Source organism: Aspergillus sydowii (genome assembly GCF_001890705.1).
Source record: "Aspergillus sydowii CBS 593.65 unplaced genomic scaffold ASPSYscaffold_13, whole genome shotgun sequence".
Lineage (NCBI taxonomy): Eukaryota > Fungi > Ascomycota > Eurotiomycetes > Eurotiales > Aspergillaceae > Aspergillus > Aspergillus sydowii.
Genome location: NW_024467871.1, coordinates 305,534 through 324,673, shown reverse-complemented (window position 1 = coordinate 324,673; position 19,140 = coordinate 305,534). Strand labels below are relative to the sequence as shown.

Sequence of the window (19,140 nt, the reverse complement as noted above, 5' to 3'; positions counted from 1 at the left end):
CTCCTCCCCGGGATTACTTGCTGGTATCCGACATGGGAGGAGGCCATTCCGGGGACATGGTTCACCACGATACAGTCAATACTAATATCTCTGAATACCAACGCTGGTAATCTCCCAACAGGAGATATGGATATTTGTCCAGCCTGTCGGAGATGCATATTCGGGATCTCGGGGAGGCCATTTAGCCGATTCCCAGCATCTCCGGAAACGACTTCCCCCCGATCGGCATTCACCTAATAAGCAAGAAGCCGAGTCGTCGGAGGCTTCTCGGACGTACACTGCAGTGCCTGTTCTGCATGGGTTGGACCTGAGATTGACCAGGGAAGGCGCGACCACGCCTGCCACCAGGCCCCCTCTTGCCAAAGGCATCAGTTGTGTATACAGTATACTCCCAAGGAAAGTACGATTGTTGAAGAAGGAAGGAACATCCTTAACAAAGGGTAGAACTCGGGCAGGAGAAGGCGAGCACGGCCCTTCCCTGGGGCAGGTAAACAGCACCAGGCGTAGAATAAAGGAGTATGCTCCTCCCCAGAGAAGTTCCAGGTTTGTTTATCTCTCTCGTTTACCAACCCGCGCTCCGAAAAACGCAACAATGTAAGTATGACCATGTTCGATGTCTGTTTAGGGACCCCATCTGGCTGAACTAGTTCTAAATATTGCGCATAGGGACCATGTTCTCAACTCCATTATCAACCTCTCGAGGTTCCCCTCCGGAAACCCCCCTCCTGAGGAGGCCCCTCTTCCATGGCGAACCAAGTTGTACGTGACACGAGTGCAAACATGCAAGTCGATAATACTCACCAGATACCTAGCGCCCTTCAACCCCCTCCCCACACGGCAGCTGGGCCCCGGCGGTCTACGGCGACGTATGTCTTATACAGTGGGTATTATCTAGTATTCAAGACACTGATTTTATAATTAGCCGGAAGAAGTCGCCCCATCCCCTCCTGCGTCTGGGCATGCTCCCCGGGCTGCCCCTGCACCCGAAGACCTCGCAGCCCTCGCAATCCTGGCCGCCTTGGCCGCCTGTGCACACTGCCTCGAGTAAGGTATGGTCTGAGAGAAGACTGCTACAATGCGGATATGCTAATTATCTGTCCATCCAGAAGAAGGCCCCGTCAAGAGTCCAGACAGTTCCTCTCCGCCTTCAAAGAAGGCTAAAAAAACACGTAAGTGTCAATAATATATCCGTACTTCTTTACCGAGGTTCAAGTACTAATAAACAATAGCAGGGGGCAAATGCCCCTACCCTGCTTGCGACGGCCCTGGTCCACCAGGGGAGATATATCCCCTATTGCAGCGGATGTAAGAGGCGCCATTATGGCCCTTGTCCGGGACGAAAGGAGGGAGGTGGTCGGCGTGGCAATCGCCTTGGTAGCCGTGATGGTGGTCGTGGCAGTACTGGAATTGTTATTTATAATTATTGTTAATGTATAATTAGCTGATTTTATTATGTTGGAGATAGCTGGCTAGCCACCAGCCTTGCAGGGTTTTTGGTCTAGCGGTCTAGCGTCTAGTCATATTATAGAACCATGTCAGGAACTTGAGGCCAGACACCCCACTGACATGCCTTCCCCCTCGTAGTGCTGTCTTATCAGGACATCGACATGGTTGGCTTTCCCCAGGGATCTTCTCGCGTGGAAGGGAACCAACGAATGTCGACAGGGGTATAGCCGTCAGGACCGCTTGAGCTGGGAAGCTCTGTAGAGTTGCTGAACCGATTCAAGACCATCGGCATCGATATTGATCTGCGTAACTTTAGCATAGCTCTGTATACCTCACGTATAGTGGTTAAGACGTCGCCTCATAAAGACGATCTCCCTGTCCAGCTTCTTCCTTCTTTCCCCTCTGAGACGAAACAACCACCGGAGAGCCATCAAGCCCAGTATTCGTAACTGCATTCTGCTGCCGCCCCAGATAATAATCTACCACTAAGTCAGTACATCTTCATCATCTATGAGTGAGGAGGGAGCATACTCGGCATAAGCAACGAACAAACCAGCGACAAACTCGTCACAGTCACTGCAACAAGAAGGATAATCCCATTCGTGCGCGTATAAGCCCTAATCGCGCCGTCTCTGATCGGATCGCCGGGAGCATACTCGGTGCGCAGCGTCTTGATAGACCCGTAAATCGACCTGAGCGTGAATTCCGACGTTCCAGAGGGTGTTTCCTCGCGCATGAAATTCAGCATTTTATCGGTCCAGATTGCGGATGCGACGGCGTACCCAGCCGAAGTGCCTAGATACGTCCATAGGAAATAGGCGGCGAGGATGGAGGCCATATCCTGGTGGGGTACGGATGCCATGGCTCCTACGCGAGAGCCTAGGGCTGTGAGCGCACTGACACCGAGTAGGATCTGGGAGATGGCAAGGGCGGCGGTGTTTTGGGTGCTCCTCGTGTGACTAGCAAAGCAAATGGCGTAGCCCACGATCTTGAGGACTGCGCCGACGATCATCATGGTTTTGTACCGGTGGAATTTGGCCATCAGGAGCCCGTTGACGATACTGAAGACGGTGAGGGAGAGGTTCTGCACTCCTGTGAAAACCGTCCAGGTGTAATTCGGCCAGTCTTTGATGACGTAGATGTAGGATGAGAAGTAGTTGTTCCAGATGGCGGTGGTCATTTGGTCGAAGAGGTTGGCGCCCAGCGCGGCCAGGAAGACTTTGTTCTGGATGATGTTTCGCGCCATTATGGGCGCTGGTGCAATCCATAGCTCGTAGGCGATGAAGAGGGCGAGGATGACGAACCCTGTTACTTCCATGGCGATCATGCTTGCGTTCGTCCAGCCTCCATCTGCGGATTGAGCTAGGGATAGTGGGAGGAGGATAAGTGCGAACGCGAACCCTAGGAAGATCACGCCAGGGACATCAACCGCGACAAGGCCCTGCCACGCAGTATGGAGGATGCCATCCTTTCCCCTTGCAACTTGGCCAATATCAAATCCCAACCGCTTCGCTCGATGCTGCACATCATACAAAGCCCATATAGCCGGTATAAGCAGGACAGGCATCATGATCGCAAACATCCCCAGCCCCCAGCGCCACTTATCCGGAATAAACCCATCGGAGATAAACCCCGTAATGAATGTCGTGACAAGATACGGCGCAATCGTCATCCCCGTCCAAAAGCCACGCCATTGAAGAGTCGTCAAGTCCCCAACAACAATCTGGCAGAGGAGGTTAATCCCAGCCTTCCCAACAGCCGTGAAGGCGACGCCAACGATATACGCCGTGAAATGCTTACCGCTGGCTGCGATGACATATCCGACCACGTAGAATAGCAGAGCGATCACATACGTCGTAGGCCTGGAGGTGAGATCGGCCAGTTTACCGACGACGGGCTTTGACACGCCGCTGATGATGGATGTCGCCGTGTTGATGGCGCCGATCTGTGCGTGCATCTCGAACGACGAGGCGGCGATAATGTCGAACTGCGGCGTGATTCCGCCATCCAGTGCGTATGCAAATAGAGTCAAGCCTAGCGATGTGACGATGATGGCGAGGAGGAGGAGTCCCGTATGCCCTGAGTGGTAGAGCACCTTGTTGAGGGCTTCCACTGTGGTACTGGTAGGGCATTCTGTTGGTTCGTTCCGTGTTTCCAGATCTGGATCACTTGCACGGATGTGGACGTCTCGCGCCTCTTTCGAGGTTGGAGATCTCTGTTTCTCATCGGTTGTCATCTTGTTGATTTTGTGAGTTTGGACATGGGCGTACAAGCTGGTTTACAAGCTGGTTCTTATACATGGAAATACTCTCCGGTCGCCGAAATTTCATGCTTTTTTTTACGAAAAAAAGAGGATTCTTGACGTAAAAATCTGCTCACCTGCAGTAGCTTGTATTGGGATTTATGTTGCAGCCATTGGCCGAGGTTGTATTCTTTGCAGCAACTCGGCGGAGCTTGACATTCGCCGAATCCACTCGTCGGCGAACTCCGTTACTGGGGATTTATATTTATATATTTATAGATATTTGTAGTTATTATTTCAGTCTTTTGCTCTATACAAAGGTTGAGTGATATCTATACCCAATAGTCGAAACCATTTGTATCCTTCGTCCAGACCAACTATTCCTCCACTTCAACAATTCCCAACACCACAATATGACAACCTCCCATTCTACTTGAAACATCTCTTCTATAACCGACAACAAGCATCCGACGAAGAAAGCAGCGTATCCCCCTCAACAAGCACACTGCGATTCCTCTCCTGCGTTGACGGCGGCACATCTAACCCAGGATTCCCCTTGAAGAAATTCACCGGCTTAAGTCCCACAACCATGCGATCCATCGGCATAACCGGCCAGTCCTCGATGCGCGGGTTATGCGTTGAGCCAAACGTATGCCAGACGACGATATCCTCATTCCGGACACTTGTCTGTGCACCGGCGTCGTTTTTCCGACGCGCAATGGCGGACGCGATCCCCTCCCCGCCAAGTGATTGCATTGTGTGTCGACCTGCTGGGAACATCTCTTCGTCGTCGTAGCGGGTAACCCAGACGGCGTGTTCGGCGTATTCGGAGCGCTTCGCGTGGTAGGAGTCTGGGTGGGAGAGGAGCATCTGGCTATATGCGGGCATGAGCTTAAACCCGACGGGTGTCTTTGTGATGGGGTTGATCGAGGCCTCGTTTATGATTTTGAAGGTGCGGTTCTTGGTGAAGTCGAGGTCGAGGCCTGTTTCTTCAGGGACGATTTGGGAGGTTGTGCTGTAGCCGACGCCGAAGGGGTTGTGGATGGATGGGTCGTTGATGGGCATCGGGTGGGATTCTTCCACTTGTAGGGAGTTTTGAGTGTTATCGTCGATCCAGGGGTCCATTCTCAGGCAGAAGAGGTGTTGGTGGTAGGGGGCTAGCACGCCGGGGGCGACGATGGTGCCGTAGGGGACTTTGTCGGTGAGGTTGATGGGGCAGGTGGAAAGGATGCCTGTAGCGCGAACCTCGTAGTGGATGGAGGCGTCCTGGCCGAACTGGAAGGCGAAGATGTATTCGTAGTTGGAGACGGTGATGATGGTTTGCAGGACGAGGATGCGCGAGCGGGCGACGACGGCGTTTTGCGTGCGGAAGTTGGTGTGTTTCCACAGGATGCCGTCGTCTTGTTCGTGGCAGCAGACGACGTTGGGGAGTTTGAGTGGCTCGCCGGATGAGGTATTGTGCCAGGCATCAAAGTACTTGATCAGGCCCAGGCAGTCGCATCCAAGACGGAGGTTGTTTGCGTTGACGCCAGCGCCATCACTGCCCAGGTCGAAGGCTGCCTTGCGGGGATAGGGACACCGGGGGTCACCGTAAGGTACGAACATCTCGGACAGGGCCAGACGGTAGAAGAGGCTGCGTCCGTCGTACCGGATGTCGTGCAGTGTGAGGCCCTCACGGTAGTTGAACCCTACGCGCATCGTCCACTTCTCCCACGAGAGGAAGTTTCCTTGCGAGCTGAACGAGGGACCGTCCGGCTGGACAACCTGATAGGGCTTGGTGGTCTGGCGAGGAGGAGGTCGCAGACTGGGGTGGTACTCGCTGTCTACCGTGGAATGGATCTTGTTGACATCAAAAGGACGAGGCTGATCGCTGATGCGCTCGTCTTGCGATGATGGCAAATAGTAGATCTTCGTGACCTTTAACTGTTCAGACACTTCTGCGCAGAGATCCAGGGGATATGCGTAGTAGTTTGCATCTGGGTTATCAAGGAGACGCAGGTAAAACCAGCACTATAGTCAGTTAGCATCTGGACGTGATAAACTGAATGAGACTCACCATTGAAACTCTCTCCGACATATCATTGACGCCATCTGTGCCATACGCCCACGGCTCAACGACCACCGTCGAACTGGGAGGCAGTTTAAGCTTCTTAATCTCGTCCTGTACGCGAGAATCTGCAAGACAGGCGGACTCGACCAGCTTCATATATTCAGGGTCGATATAAGAGTGTCTTCCGACGAGATGCTCGCTCTTGACGACCTGCTTGCTGTCCAGGTCGACTTGCAGCTCTATCAATTTATTTGCACCATTTTCGCTGCGGAGAACGATCTGCACGCGGGAAAGACGTGCAGGTCGGGCGGTGGCGGGGAGACCCTTGTGTTCGCTCTCCAAGAAAGGCAGCATTTCCTGCTTCGCTGGCTCTTTCAGCGTGATGAATCGAAAAGCCGGGGCCTGGCCAGGGAAGTGGGCGCGCACGATGGCGGCGACCCTGGCGATCTCCGCTGGGGAGAGGGGGTCGAAGGGGTGCATGGCAGACATTATTTAATGAGTCAAGGAGGCAAGAGCATGAAGAGACTTTTTTAGAATAACTGAATAAGTTGGGGGTGAAGACAGACTGGTATTTGGGCTTAAATAGGCAGACCGGCGTCGGCGAGTGGCAATAAGAACTACGCCCGCATTAATCACACCCGTATTGCTGCAGATGTGAAGTTCACAGATGTCTCCAGAAGGCGCAGACTTCAGCATCTGCTAAGGTTAAGAATAGGCGGGCAGCGGTGGGTCTGTCCGCTAAGGTTAGGCATACCCGGGGTATCTCTCCACCACGATCTCTAAAGGTTAAGCTTGCACCCCCTTTGAGGATCCTTGACCTGCAGTGCAGTAGAAAGCTGTGTCTAGACTCGGATCAACGGGCGACAGTGAGTCTTGATTTGCTATCGGCGCCGACTGCAGCCTCACCGTATCTCTTAACTGCATCGTATTTGACCCCGTTATCTCCCTGGGTTACTCCTCTCCCCCAAAGGAAGGTGTCGCCTGGAAAGTCTCGCCTGTATCATGTTCCCTCCTGATTACTTCCAGTACCGTCTGCTTCGGTAGCTCTCCACCACAAGTCCATCTAATCTCTATGCGGCGACTCAAAAGGAAAGACCGAGCGGCCCGATTTGCCGCAGTGGACGCCGTCTATCAAGCCCCATTCTTGGCGCCTAACAGAACCATCGTCGACAAGCCCATGCGAAGACCAACTGTGTGACCGAGCTGCTTCTGCCGGGGGCCGAGCACTGGGCAGGCGCAGAGGTGAATCTCGCTGGTCCGCTAGGTGGTATTCCTATCTCAAGGATACTGTTAGTATCAAGGTTTCGATGCCTCAGTAGGCTATGCGAAGTTCGTCAATAAGCCCTTTCATGAATATGGCCCAATTGCGCGACCGTTAAAGAATGCCGGCGCAGTTCCCTATGTCAAAACCGCCTTTCCTGCAACTCTTCTATCGTTCGAGTCGACGAACGGCGTCTGGGGCGTCTGCAAAACGAAACCCATAATCCAGTCTATGTCCCAGGCGGATCGACTGGAGGCGAGGCAGCTCGGTCGGCGCTTGGAGGCCGTATTGGAATCGCATCTGATGTAGCTGGATATGTTCGCGTTCCAGCTGCTTGGAGTGGAATCTATGCCATCTGGGCGTTGGCCGAACGCCTGTGTGAATACTAACATGGCCTGTCAAGAGGGTATCCCTAGAGTGTATAGTCCTATGGCTGGGACTCTGGATAATCTCTCGTATGAGGAAAGTTAGAGGATGATGCGAAGACGAAGAGTGTGAGAGTTTCGTGATGAGAACGGACGGTATGTTCCGCGTCTACAGTAAATATCTCCATTCTAATGTGTTTTAGGTGTCGTCCCTCCCACCCCTGCCATCTCTCGCGCCATCGACACCACCTCGCTGCTCTTACAGCAGTAGGATACTTGATTTCATTTTGTGTCCTGCGAATGCATCCCCTGCGCTTCCTCATGGGGCTATGCATGATACATTCTAAAGAGGAAGTACACTCCTTGCCTCTAGAGTACCTGATGCCGAAGTCGTGGAGGATGTTGATATAGTATGTAGCATTTAGAAACTAGACCTGTAGACAGACAATGCGATATGTAGGAACGCCCAACTCACCTGACAGATTTGGGACTTACACAGAAAAAGGACCAATCTGAATAATAACCAAAAGTATGAAATAATCAAAGGAAACACTCGGGGCAAGGGTATCAGATGCAAACAGAAGCACCACAGGTAGTTCAGCCTACGCCAGTAAATCGACCCACAGAAAAGCGAGGCCGTCTCGTACGTAAGAGTAATTGCGTCAAATCGGGGTGTTCTGATATGTATCAAGGTTGGATCCATTCAGCCGACCCCTAAAGGAAGGGAGAGGCGAGTGCGTGTGCGTGCAGCCAGTGCCTTGGCTATAAAGGGCACGCCGTAAGACCAGATTTCCTTGATAATTTCAAACTATATTTCTGGTTATTACAATCTTGAAGTTAGTTCTAATAGCTGCTTTATCTTGAGCTTTGATATTGGTTTACATTTTTCGCCCAACATGTCAAGAACTCTCCCCTTCACGGTCAGTCTCTATATACTGTACTATATAAAACTGGCTAATATTCTTTTATAGCTGGACACGCCATCCCTCCTCCACGAGGCATCTCTCCTCAACGGGAACTGGGTACAGTCCAAATCGGGGCAGGTTTTCCAAGTCGAAGGTACCACGCATCACATAACCATCAACAAGGACCTAACACCTCTAACCAAATTCCTTTGTATAACAGACCCCGGCACAAACAAACCCTTCGCGAGCTGCCCAACAAACACGACCACCGACGTAGACGCCTACATCCAATCCTCCCACTCCGCCTTCCAAACCTACCGGCACACCAACCCGCGCACACGCGCAAAACAGCTCCTAGAATGGCACAACCTCATCAGCTCCTCCAAATCCGACATCGCCAAGCTCATCGTCTACGAAACCGGCAAACCCATGGCCGAAGCCCTCGGCGAAGTCGAATACGCACTCGGGTTCGCATGGTGGTTCGCCGGCGAAGCAGAGCGCGTCCGCGGGTCCATCGCGCAGCCATCCATATCCGACCGCCGCACTTTCGTGGTGAAACAGCCTATAGGCGTCTGCGTGGCTCTTGTGCCCTGGAATTTCCCCGTCGCGATGATCATAAGGAAAGTTTCTGCGGCGCTGGCGGCGGGGTGTACGGTTGTGGTTAAACCGTCGCCGGAGACGCCGCTGAGTGTCCTTGCCCTGGCGGATTTGGCGCTTAGGGCTGGGGTTCCGCCTGGTGTGCTGAATGTGCTTACGACGGATAATGTGTATACGCCTGCTGTGAGTGAGGCGCTTTGTAAACATCCGTTGGTGAGGAAGGTTACTTTTACGGGGAGTACGGGGGTGGGTGAGTTGATTGCGCGGCATTGTAGTGTGGGGTTGAAGAAGGTGACGCTGGAGCTTGGTGGGAATTGTCCGTTTTTGGTGTTTGAGGATGCGGATCTGGAGCAGGCTCTTGCGGCGCTTATGGTGTTGAAGTGGAGGACGGCTGGGCAGGCTTGTACGCATGCGAATCGGGTTTATGTGCAGAAGGGGGTGTATGAGAGGTTCTTGGGGATGGTTGTTGACGCGACGAGGAAGATTCAGGTTGGGCATGGCGCGAGTGAGGGGACGACGATGGGGGCGTTGACCACCCAGAGGGGCATTGAGAAGCTGGAGAGGCATGTTGAGGATGCAGTTAAGAAGGGAGGTGAGGTTGTACTGGGGGGGAAGAGGTTGGATGTGGATGGGCTTGGAGGGAACTTCTTCCAGCCTACGATCATCTCGGGTATGTCGGCAGATATTTTGACCACCAAGGAGGAGATCTTTGGGCCGCTGCTTGGTCTTTATCGCTTTGAGACTGAGGAGGAGGCCGTGCGGATGGCGAATGATACGAGCATGGGGCTGGCGTCGTACTTCTTTACCAGGGATGTCAGTCGGACGTGGCGGTTGCTGGAGAGCCTGGAGGCCGGCATGATTGGCATGAATACTGGTACGTCTATCATTCCATTTCTTAGGTCTATACTGACTTGTTTAGGAAACTCGTCAGCAGCAGAGTCTCCATTCGGAGGCATCAAGGCTTCTGGATACGGCAAAGAAGCCGGCAAAGACGTGGCCATTGAGGAGTACCTGATTGCCAAAACAGGAACTCTGACAGTAGCCTCTAAGTTGTAGTACAGTCGATATCAGTAGTCTAGTCAGTTCATCAATCTATTTATGTTGTACAACTCGTGATATGGAACGCACAAATAGCGTAGTCTACATAGGGCAGCAACTCCATCCTCGGCAGTAGTGACTTGGCCAAGTTCTCCGCAATACCCTACATTGTCAAACAGGTAGACTCCACCATCTCTACCATGGAACACGAAGCGTGGGGCCTGGAGTAAGCCGAACTTCCCCTTTCGTCTCGCTGGCTCTTTCCATTCTGGCCCTCGTATTGCCGGCTCCAGCTGAGGGGCAAAACTAATTAATCATCTCGTTATCAGACAATTGGTAAAAATTAAAATATTAATATAATATACAGATAACGATAATATACATCATTCACATCAATTATGGTAATAGGTTGTCAAACAGGAAGAATCCGCACCCCCAAATCCGCCAGCACCTCTCTCCAATCGCCACTCTCGTTCTCGTCCATCCTCTCCCAGATTCGACAAACAGTCGCATACTGCTGTCCGTAGTTCCTCATCCCATACCCCTGCACCCGCCTCCACCAGCCGTCCCACGCCTGTCTCTCCTCCCCCACTGCCTCGCAAGACGCGACGAATGCCGGCCATGTAATCGGTGCTGGGAACGAGCTTTGCGTCTGGCTAGATGCAGATGCAGATCCAGGCCCAGTATTACCAGTAGTACTCGAAGCCTTAACCTTCAACTCCTCAGCCTCGTTCATTGCATCCAGCACAGCCCGCTGTTCCTGGTACAGACAGTCACGGCTACATTGCTGAATAGAGCGGTAGTAGTATATCAGCGCAGCGTTATGGAAGGCCTTTGCTTGAGCCCGTGCAATATCAACCATATGCCCCTCCGCCTCGGTCGGCGAAATCGAAGAGAAAGACTCGGACGTAATGGTATACGAACCCAGCGCATCAGCAAGCTCTTCACAAGCCTGCAACAATGTCGCCGGAAACTCCTGCTCGGGCCGGGGACTCTGGTCCCGGTAGTAAGCGACGTACTGCGACAGGCGGTATATTTTGAAGATTGCGCCCGCGATCGACGTCGTAATGCCGTATAGGAACTCGATGCTGGGTTCGAGGGAGTAGAAGTCTGCCCCGCGCGGGACGTGGTCGTACCCCGGCCAGGGTTTGGGGGTGAGGACGGGCAGGGTTGTTTGGCCGAAGAGATGCAGCATCTTGCAGATGTTGTTGAGGAGGCAGGTTTCGCGGCTTACCAGCATCGAGTAGTGTCGTGATGCTTGCAGCTTTATGCCGGCTTCGAGGTGGATCCAGTGGTCGGACATGCCGCCGTCCATTATCTAGATCGTTAGTAGCAGGGCGAGTTGCTTGGACAGGGAACGTACATCTGCAGATACTAGAGAGAGAATAGCCGTCATGATGTCTTTGTAGGGAGTTGATTTGGCTGCCAGTGCGCTCTGCAGTGCGACGAGGGCACGCTGTTTGTGATGGCAGGCGAGCTGCTTGAGAGCTTCTTGGTCGGTCCTCATGCTCTGTAGGTTGACGGCAGCTATAGACAGAACGCTGTGGAATACTGCCACACTGGCCGAAGGGAAGCGCCTTTGGACGTCGAGCTGGGACGAGCCCTCGAGCGCAAGAGGGAGGTATACAGTCTTCCAGGGATTTCTTGAATGAGACACCGGCTGCATCAGATGGACGACGTGCTGCATGTAGTGATGCATCAACATTGAAGCCGTCGTATCTTCGATCATGCTAGAAGCTAGATCATGTTCGAATAAGATAAACTCGACGTCTTCTGGGGGTGAATTGGTGCGCGCCGGCCAGCGCGGGCTGTGCGAGACAACAACGTCTGTTTCAGCAATGGAGGCTATTTCGTGGGTATCAGATGAAGAGGATGAATGGGGTGAGCTTCTAGGGAGACCATTCCCGATAATCTCGATATTGGTATCGTCATGTAGTTGTGTCTGCTCTGGAGATTCGGGCGCTGGAGATGTATCTATCGGATCTGTGTCCAGGCAACCACCGAGCTGAATGCTGGAGTCTATTAACGAAGGCGACGCATTAGAAGTTGAATCTACTGAGCTATCATTGTCTGCCGTCGCATTTTCAAGATCAGGCTGGGACTGAAAGACCGAAAAAGGCCCAACAGTCGTCGTCACCGCCGGATCAATCGCAGATTTCTCGACAGTCGTAAGAGCGCGAGCGACCTCATCGTCCGTCATCGGCGCGCAAGCCACTTTATCTGGAGATATATCAGTATCCGGGCCTCATGCAAAGATTACAAAAGAAGTGACGCACATCCAGACCGAATGCGCCGCCTGCTGGTATTCGGCCCTGCGTTCCAGATCAGACGCACGTCGTAGCCCGCGCAGGTCAGCTTTGCCTGTTCGCAGGTTCTGCAGGCTCCGGGTCTTTCATCGCATTTGATGCGGCGTTTTCGACATGTCCAGCAGCTGGTGGCCAATCTGTCAGCTGTGCCAGCGGTCACTGAAGAAAGGGGGAATACCCGGAGTAAGATATTGACTTGAGGGGCTTTGGTTTCCGACCGCCGAGATCCCAGACGAGTTCTGACATCTTGACAATTATTGCAACATCTGAATTAATTGACGACAGCCTGGATAATCCACCTGAGGGACATTCTGTTGAGCTGCTGGTTCTGCGGGGTTGGAGGCGGAGACTGGGGCTGAGTGGCGTATCAGCCTGTCTTCCACTGGGCCGATCAGAGAGATACGACTCATAATTGAGATACTGTAACTGATACAATCAGGCTGCTGATAACAGTCAACTGCCGTGGTCCATTGTTACTGTCATTGTCATTGTCGTATTATCCCCGACACAGGACAGTGGCCGCAGACAGCCATTGCGCATGCAAGAGAAGGATACTGAAAATGAACAGTGAAATAGACCTGACTCGATATCATTACGGCAAAGTCTTCAACTGCAGTTCAGAACAGGCTGGAAACAAGGACATGTCGGGACCAGCCTTATATACTGCGTCCCAGCACATCAGCCCATCATCCTGGTCCAAATTCTGCCGGTCGCAGAGGCCTCGAAGTCTTTTGTCTCCACTCGTTAGCTCCTTCCAATTTAGTTTAGGTAGTATTTTAGTTTAGTATTGGAGTTGTAGAACCTTGTTGCTGCAGAGTGAAGACATTAAAGACTCTGTACTATTACTCCAGGATATAAGAAGAACCACCTCCCAGTCATACAACAACAACAACATCACCTTCTAGCATCTCTTGCCCACCATGTCTAAATCAACCCAAGATGTAACAATAGACGACGTCGTCTCCTTAACCCAGACCCTCGTCCAAATCGACTCCTCCACCCCAGGCTCCGGCACAAACATCACGGGCGAAACCGCCATCGCAAAGTACATAACCGCCTGGCTGCAACACCGCTCCATCGAAACCCACTGGGTCGAAGAAACCCCTAACCGCCCATCCGTCGTCGCTATCGTCCGAGGATCCGGCGGCGGCAAGTCGCTCATGTTCAACGGGCACACCGACACCGTCACACTCCAAGGCTACACAGACAACCCCCTAAGCGGGCACATCGGCCCAGACGGCAGATTATACGGTCGGGGATCTGCAGATATGAAATCCGGTCTCGCGGCGGCAATGATGACACTGGCACGCGCGAAACAACTCAACCTGTCCGGCGACGTGCTCCTCGCCGCCGTCGCCGACGAAGAATGCGACAGTATCGGCACAGAACAGGTTCTTGCTGCTGGGTGGCGCGCCGACGCAGCAATCATCGCCGAGCCGACGGAGTTTGCCATCATCAATGCGCACAAGGGGTATGTGCTCCTGGAGGTCGAGGTGCGGGGCGTTGCGGCGCATGGCTCGCGCGTGGATCTGGGCGTTGATGCGATTTGCAAGGCTGGGCATTTCCTGGTCGAACTGGATCGGTATGCGGAGCAGTTGCAGGAGCGGATACCTACTGGGGGAGGGAGACTTGATGCGCCGAATGTGCATGCTGGTGTGATCAGGGGTGGTGCTGAGATTAATTCGTATCCGGCGTCTTGTGTGGTTGAGATTGAGCGCAGGACGGTAGCAGGCGAGACGGACGAGTCTGTGAGAAAGGAGCTGCTGGATATATTGAGCAAGCTGCAGTCTACAGTTCCGGATTTCAGCTTCGAGCTGCGTGTTACTTCGTACCGGCCGCCGTTTGCTATTGCAAGGGACCACCCTTTTGTCAATCTGGTTGTGGAACAGGCTGTCAAGACTACGGGTGCTGCGCCGCCGATTAAGAGCGAGACGTACTGGACTGATATGGCGTTGCTGGATGAGGTGGGCATTCCTGGGGTGATCTGGGGCCCCAAGGGGAGTGGACTGCATTCGAAGGAAGAGTCGGTGGATGTGCAGTCGATTCGAGACCTGAAGGATTCGTTTGTGGCTATCATGGAGAGATTTTGTCAATAATAATACCAAATCGTGGTGTTTCTCTATAGCTCTAGTATACTTGGTCGTTGCTACTGTATATAGTTTCAAGCCAGGGAGTCTTGTATACTATTGAGCTATATCTACTGCCCCGGGGGCGCCGAAGGCTGATAGTCACTAAAGTCATACTCAACATCATAATCCTCAGCATCAACATCGCCATCCGACAGTTCCACATCCCTGAGATTCTCCCCGTCATCCTCCTCCTCCCTTGTAAAGCCATAATCCTCCTTGCGGATCTTTTTCCACGCAGCAAGGGTCTGTTTCCGGGTAATATGGAACGGCAGCTTCGAAAGTGAGACACACCCATCCTGCGTAACCTCCACAGTCTGCCCGATCGAGCTCGCCGTGTCAGTCGCCTTATCCATCAGGATGATATGGATAAAGAAGACCATCCCAGGCTGCGCGACGACATTCTGGCCCCGGACAAACATAGGATAATCCATCCAAGTCGGCGAGAACGTCGCACCCAGACTATACCCACACGCATTGAAGCGCTGGTCCTTGAACCCGTTTTCGTCAGCAACGCGCGCATAGGCTTCAAAGACGTCGCCAATCTCACGCCCCGGCTTGAGGGCTGCCATGGCGGCTTCCATCTGCAGGATGTTGACGTTGAACATGCGCCGCGCGAGCTGCGTGACGCCGCCAATGTGCACCGTGCGCATCAGGCATGCGTGGTAGTGCTTGTATACGGCCGCGTGCTCGAGGGTAACCTGGCGGTCGATCCTGGAGCGTCCGGTTGAGTAGCGGGTCAGGACTGCTTTATTTCCGGAGACCAGGATGTTCTCGTTTGCAGGGTCGTCGCCGCCGCCCTCGTAGACGGTGCCCATGAGCTCGCGCCAGAGATCGCCTTCGTAGGCGCCTGGTTTGGCGACCTTCAGGGCGCGGATGAGCGAGAAGTCCGCCAGGTAGGCGGCCTTGCGGATCTTGCGCAGCTCGCTGGGGGATTTGATAATGCGCAACTCGCGCGTGAAGAGGTTGCTGTGATTGACGAGGGTGCAGAGGCCCGAGACGGATTCCTCGAGCAGCTTGCCGATTTCGAGAGTTAGGGTTGCCGAGTTGGGCTCGAAGCCAATGCGCTGCGAGGGCGAGGTGATGCCGAATTCTTTCAAGACGACGGGGACCAGTGATACAGGGTTACTGCCTGCGTCGTCTGGTCGGATCAGGATGTCCTCGTATTTTAGCACGGAGGTATACAGGGCCTGGCGCAGGTCGGGCATGCGGGTGATCAGCTTCATGGAGCCGTCGTTGTGGAAGTACATGGCTTGGAAGAAGACATAGCCAAAGGTGTCGTATCCCGTGAGATAGTATAGCGTTTCCTGCTTGGTGATCAGGAATCCATCGAGTTTCTCGCGCTTGATCAGCTCGAGGGCCTTTTGGCGACGCTCTGCGAACTCCTTTTCGGAGAAGTGCAGCGCCTTTGTGAACGGTTGGGGTTTTTTAACTGTCATTGTGAAGTCTTGATCAGTTGCAGAAGTGTTCAGTGGTTGCGAGGTCTGAATCCTGGCGAGGCCAGCCTTTTATCGCATGTTCCAGCATCTTGAGTCTGGAATTGGAGCACATCTACTCTGTACGACCTCGTTGTCTCCTGCTCTATGGATGTCTGTAACAGACCCACTCGGAGCAGCTCCGTCCTTATGAATGCGGCAGGAGCCAGCGAGAGGCAAATGCAGTGCGAATAAGCCGAATATATGCGCATATCAAACTCAAGGGCCCACCCCACAATCCAAGCTCGTGTCCCCAGACTCCAGACCCAGACTTCCCCTGAAATGGCATGCAGATAAGAGACCGACATGGCAGGTACCACCGTGCCAAAGAGGGCTTGGCCTTATCTCCAGAATGGGGTCTCTAACTTACCAACGCCACCACCTCTGTCTGATGCGATGTTTTATACGAGAACTCCCTCTGGAGCACACTCAACACCTATCTACCTCTTTTTCTTTATAACCTCAATCCTCAAGTTACATGTTCTCAAGCCATGACATTAGAAGAGAAAAAAGACAGCGAGCTTGCCCGGACGGCGAGCGCTGGTGTTGCCTCTGTCGATATGCTGGACAATGGCTCCATCAAGCGTGAATTAAAGCCTCGTCACTCGCAGATGATAGCCCTGGGCGGCTGCGTTGGTATGTCAGTCACCATCTGAAAGTTCCTCTCTAACCAGTCCAGGAACCGGCCTGTTCGTCGGCACTGGCGCCTCGCTGGCTTTGGGCGGACCAGCTCTCCTGCTGATTGCGTTCATCGTCATGAGCTTCCTTGTCTATATCATTGTCACGGCTGTCGTCGAGGTCGTGGCCTATCTCCCGGTCGGTGGCGCCTCCATGTCGTACTACGGCACTCGCTACGTCTCCAAAAGCCTGGGATTTGCCATGGGCTGGCTCTACGTTTACTCCTTGGGCATCCTGGTTCCATATGAAATCACGGCCGGTGCTTTGGTTATAGACTACTGGGATAGGTAGGACATCAGCCCTAGTATGTCACTCTCTCTAACGTTACTAGTCCCGTCAACGTGGCAGTTTGGATCACTATCTTCATGGTCTTCATTATCGGCTTAAACTTCCTCCCCGTGAGCTTTTACGGCGAGTCCGAGTTCTGGTTCTCGACCATCAAGGTCCTGACTATTGTCGGCCTTCTGATCCTCTCCTTTGTGCTGTTCTGGGGTGGAGGTCCTAAGCAGGACGGCATCCTCGGTTTCCACTACTGGAAGGACCCCGGCGCTATACACACCTATCTTGTAGACGGCGACACAGGCAGATTCGTCGCATTCGTTCAGACCCTCGTCCTCAGCGCCTTCCCCTACACATTCAGCCCAGAACTCCTCATCGCAACCAGCGGCGAGATGCGCAACCCCCAAAGAGACCTGCATAAAGCTGCCAACCGCTTCATCCTCCGCCTGCTCGTCTTCTACATCGGCACTGTCGTCGCCATCGGCGTCATCTGCCCATCAGACGCCGAAGACCTCAGCAGCGGCGGCACAAACGCAAAGTCCTCCGCGTTCGTCGTCGGCATCAAAACCGCCGGCATCCACAGCCTCGGCAGCGTCGTCAACGCCTCAATCCTCACCATCGCCTGGTCCGCCGGGAACGCATACCTGTATATGAGCTCGCGCGCCCTCTACGCCCTCGCCATCTCCGGCCAGGCACCGAGGATCTTCCTCCGCTGCACTGAGCGCGGTGTCCCCTACGCTGCCGTCATGGCATGCAGTCTTTTCGGCGTCCTCTCGTACCTCAACTGCGCAAGCAGCAGCTCCACCGTCTTCACCTGGTTCGTCACTATCACCAACACCTCGGCATTTATCTCCTGGATATGCTGCTGCGTCGTGTACCTGCGGTTCCGGGCGGCGTATAACAAGCAGGACACGGAAGACCGGCCTGAGCTGCCGTATACCAGCTGGACGCAGCCTTACGGGGCCTGGTTTGGCTTGTTCTTTTTCACGGTCCTGATGCTGGTCAACGGGTTTACTGTCTTCTTTCCTGGCCAACTGACGCCGTCGAGCTTCTTTACGGCGTATATTGGGATTCCCGCGTTTGTGGTGATTTATCTTGGGCATAAGCTCATAAAGGGGAGGAAGGATCCGCTGTGGCTTTCGGCGGAGGAGATTGATATTCGCGAGGGCCTGGAGAATATCCAGTATTAATATAAGTCTAAGTAGATCAGTATATACATGCTGTACCAATAAGTATCTAGTACAATGTGATGCTCGGTATTTTTCATACGCACCGTACACTCCCGATACCGGAGTTACAGGTACCCCAGTAACTTCCCCTTTATAACTTGTATCAGACTCTATACTTGACTCCAACTCTCCCTCTCTTTCTCCTTCCTCAAATAATTACACTCCCTGTCACATACTTTGTTAATTAAAATGGCCGAAAAAACATTCCGCGAGTACACCCCCGACCAGGGCAAAGAATACGCCCTGAGCCGTCTAGACTACCACCCCAAGCTCTACGACACCATCATCAACCACCACAAATCCACCGGGGGCCAACTCAACGCCCTGTTGGACGTCGGCTGCGGCCCGGGCAACGTCGCCGCAGCCCTCAGCAAACATTTCACGCAGACAACCGGCCTCGACCCCTCAGAAGGCATGATCAAGACCGCGCGAGCCATCTCAGGGAAGAATGGCGCAATCCGCTTCGAAGTCTCCACAGCCGAAGATCTAGGCAGCAACAGCAGCAGCAGCGGCGGCGGCGGCGCGGGCGGCGGAGTTTCCCCGCCCATTATTGCCGACGCCTCAATCGACCTGATCACGGCCGCAACAGCCGCGCACTGGTTCGACATGCCCTCCTTCTGGCGCGCCGCAGCCCGAGTCCTGAAACCGGGCGGGACCGTCGCGATCTGGGGCAGTGGGAATATGCGCGTTGATCCGGGCACGCCGAATGCGGGGGCCATCCAGGCGCGCATTGACCAGTTTGAGGAGGAGATAAGGCCGTATTTTCTGCTGGGGAATTTCCTTACGCGCGACTTGTATAGGGATTTGGGTCTGCCGTGGAGTGTGGAGCCTGCGGTGGAGGGGTTTGAGGAGGGTGATTTCTGGAGGAAGGATTATGAGACTACGGAGGAGTTTTTGGCTGTTGGGGCGCCGATGGTGGATCTTAAGGCTTTTGAGAGGATGTTGGGGACTATGAGTCCTGTTACGAGGTGGAGGGAGGATCATCCTGGGGCTGAGGGCACGGAGGGGGATGTTGTGAGGAAGTTCAGGAGGGATCTTGAGCGGTTGTTGAGGGAGAGTGGTGTAGAAGGTGGGCAGGAGAGGCTGAAGGGGTCGGCCCAGGGGTTTTTGCTTGTTGTGAAGAGGAAATAGGATTGATACAGC

At 53.6% G+C, this 19,140-nt stretch overlaps 8 protein-coding genes across 8 annotated transcripts; 4 read left to right on the top strand and 4 right to left on the bottom strand.

The window, feature by feature from the left end:
• Positions 1-1,353: 1,353 nt before the first annotated feature.
• Positions 1,354-3,735, bottom strand: ASPSYDRAFT_185359 (uncharacterized protein). Its single transcript, XM_040843558.1, has 2 exons — positions 1,978-3,735; positions 1,354-1,925 (listed from the first exon to the last, which is right to left on the bottom strand). Exons 1-2 carry the CDS (start codon positions 3,680-3,682, stop codon positions 1,792-1,794), a joined length of 1,839 nt encoding a protein of 612 aa, XP_040698355.1. The 5' UTR covers positions 3,683-3,735; the 3' UTR covers positions 1,354-1,791.
• Positions 3,736-4,135: 400 nt separating this feature from the next.
• On the bottom strand, positions 4,136-6,218 carry ASPSYDRAFT_160374 (amine oxidase; the record flags this gene model as incomplete). Its single annotated transcript, XM_040842900.1, has 2 exons — positions 4,136-5,698; positions 5,745-6,218. The coding sequence occupies 2 exons, from the start codon at positions 6,216-6,218 to the stop codon at positions 4,136-4,138; spliced, it is 2,037 nt and encodes a 678-aa protein (XP_040698354.1).
• A 2,042-nt stretch (positions 6,219-8,260) lies between these two features.
• ASPSYDRAFT_185354 (NAD-dependent succinate-semialdehyde dehydrogenase) lies at positions 8,261-9,971 on the top strand (the record flags this gene model as incomplete). Its single annotated transcript, XM_040843557.1, has 4 exons — positions 8,261-8,284; positions 8,336-8,423; positions 8,490-9,740; positions 9,786-9,971. The coding sequence occupies 4 exons, from the start codon at positions 8,261-8,263 to the stop codon at positions 9,920-9,922; spliced, it is 1,500 nt and encodes a 499-aa protein (XP_040698353.1). The 3' UTR covers positions 9,923-9,971.
• A 215-nt stretch (positions 9,972-10,186) lies between these two features.
• Positions 10,187-12,826, bottom strand: ASPSYDRAFT_49665 (Zn(II)2Cys6 transcription factor). Its single transcript, XM_040847883.1, has 4 exons — positions 12,389-12,826; positions 12,181-12,335; positions 11,268-12,124; positions 10,187-11,222 (listed from the first exon to the last, which is right to left on the bottom strand). Exons 1-4 carry the CDS (start codon positions 12,454-12,456, stop codon positions 10,317-10,319), a joined length of 1,986 nt encoding a protein of 661 aa, XP_040698352.1. The 5' UTR covers positions 12,457-12,826; the 3' UTR covers positions 10,187-10,316.
• Positions 12,827-13,055: 229 nt separating this feature from the next.
• On the top strand, positions 13,056-14,482 carry ASPSYDRAFT_49664 (uncharacterized protein). Its single transcript, XM_040847882.1, has one exon. It carries the CDS (start codon positions 13,131-13,133, stop codon positions 14,304-14,306), a length of 1,176 nt encoding a protein of 391 aa, XP_040698351.1. The 5' UTR covers positions 13,056-13,130; the 3' UTR covers positions 14,307-14,482.
• ASPSYDRAFT_35242 (M24 family metallopeptidase) lies at positions 14,408-15,775 on the bottom strand (the record flags this gene model as incomplete). The annotated part of the gene is made up of 1 exon (XM_040845317.1): positions 14,408-15,775. One exon carries the CDS (start codon positions 15,773-15,775, stop codon positions 14,408-14,410), a length of 1,368 nt encoding a protein of 455 aa, XP_040698350.1.
• Positions 15,776-16,302: 527 nt separating this feature from the next.
• On the top strand, positions 16,303-17,958 carry ASPSYDRAFT_159947 (uncharacterized protein; the record flags this gene model as incomplete). The annotated part of the gene is made up of 3 exons (XM_040842868.1): positions 16,303-16,447; positions 16,491-16,776; positions 16,821-17,958. The coding sequence occupies 3 exons, from the start codon at positions 16,303-16,305 to the stop codon at positions 17,956-17,958; spliced, it is 1,569 nt and encodes a 522-aa protein (XP_040698349.1).
• A 228-nt stretch (positions 17,959-18,186) lies between these two features.
• On the top strand, positions 18,187-19,128 carry ASPSYDRAFT_61164 (putative S-adenosylmethionine-dependent methyltransferase; the record flags this gene model as incomplete). The annotated part of the gene is made up of 1 exon (XM_040849951.1): positions 18,187-19,128. One exon carries the CDS (start codon positions 18,187-18,189, stop codon positions 19,126-19,128), a length of 942 nt encoding a protein of 313 aa, XP_040698348.1.
• Between the last annotated feature and the right edge of the window lie 12 nt (positions 19,129-19,140).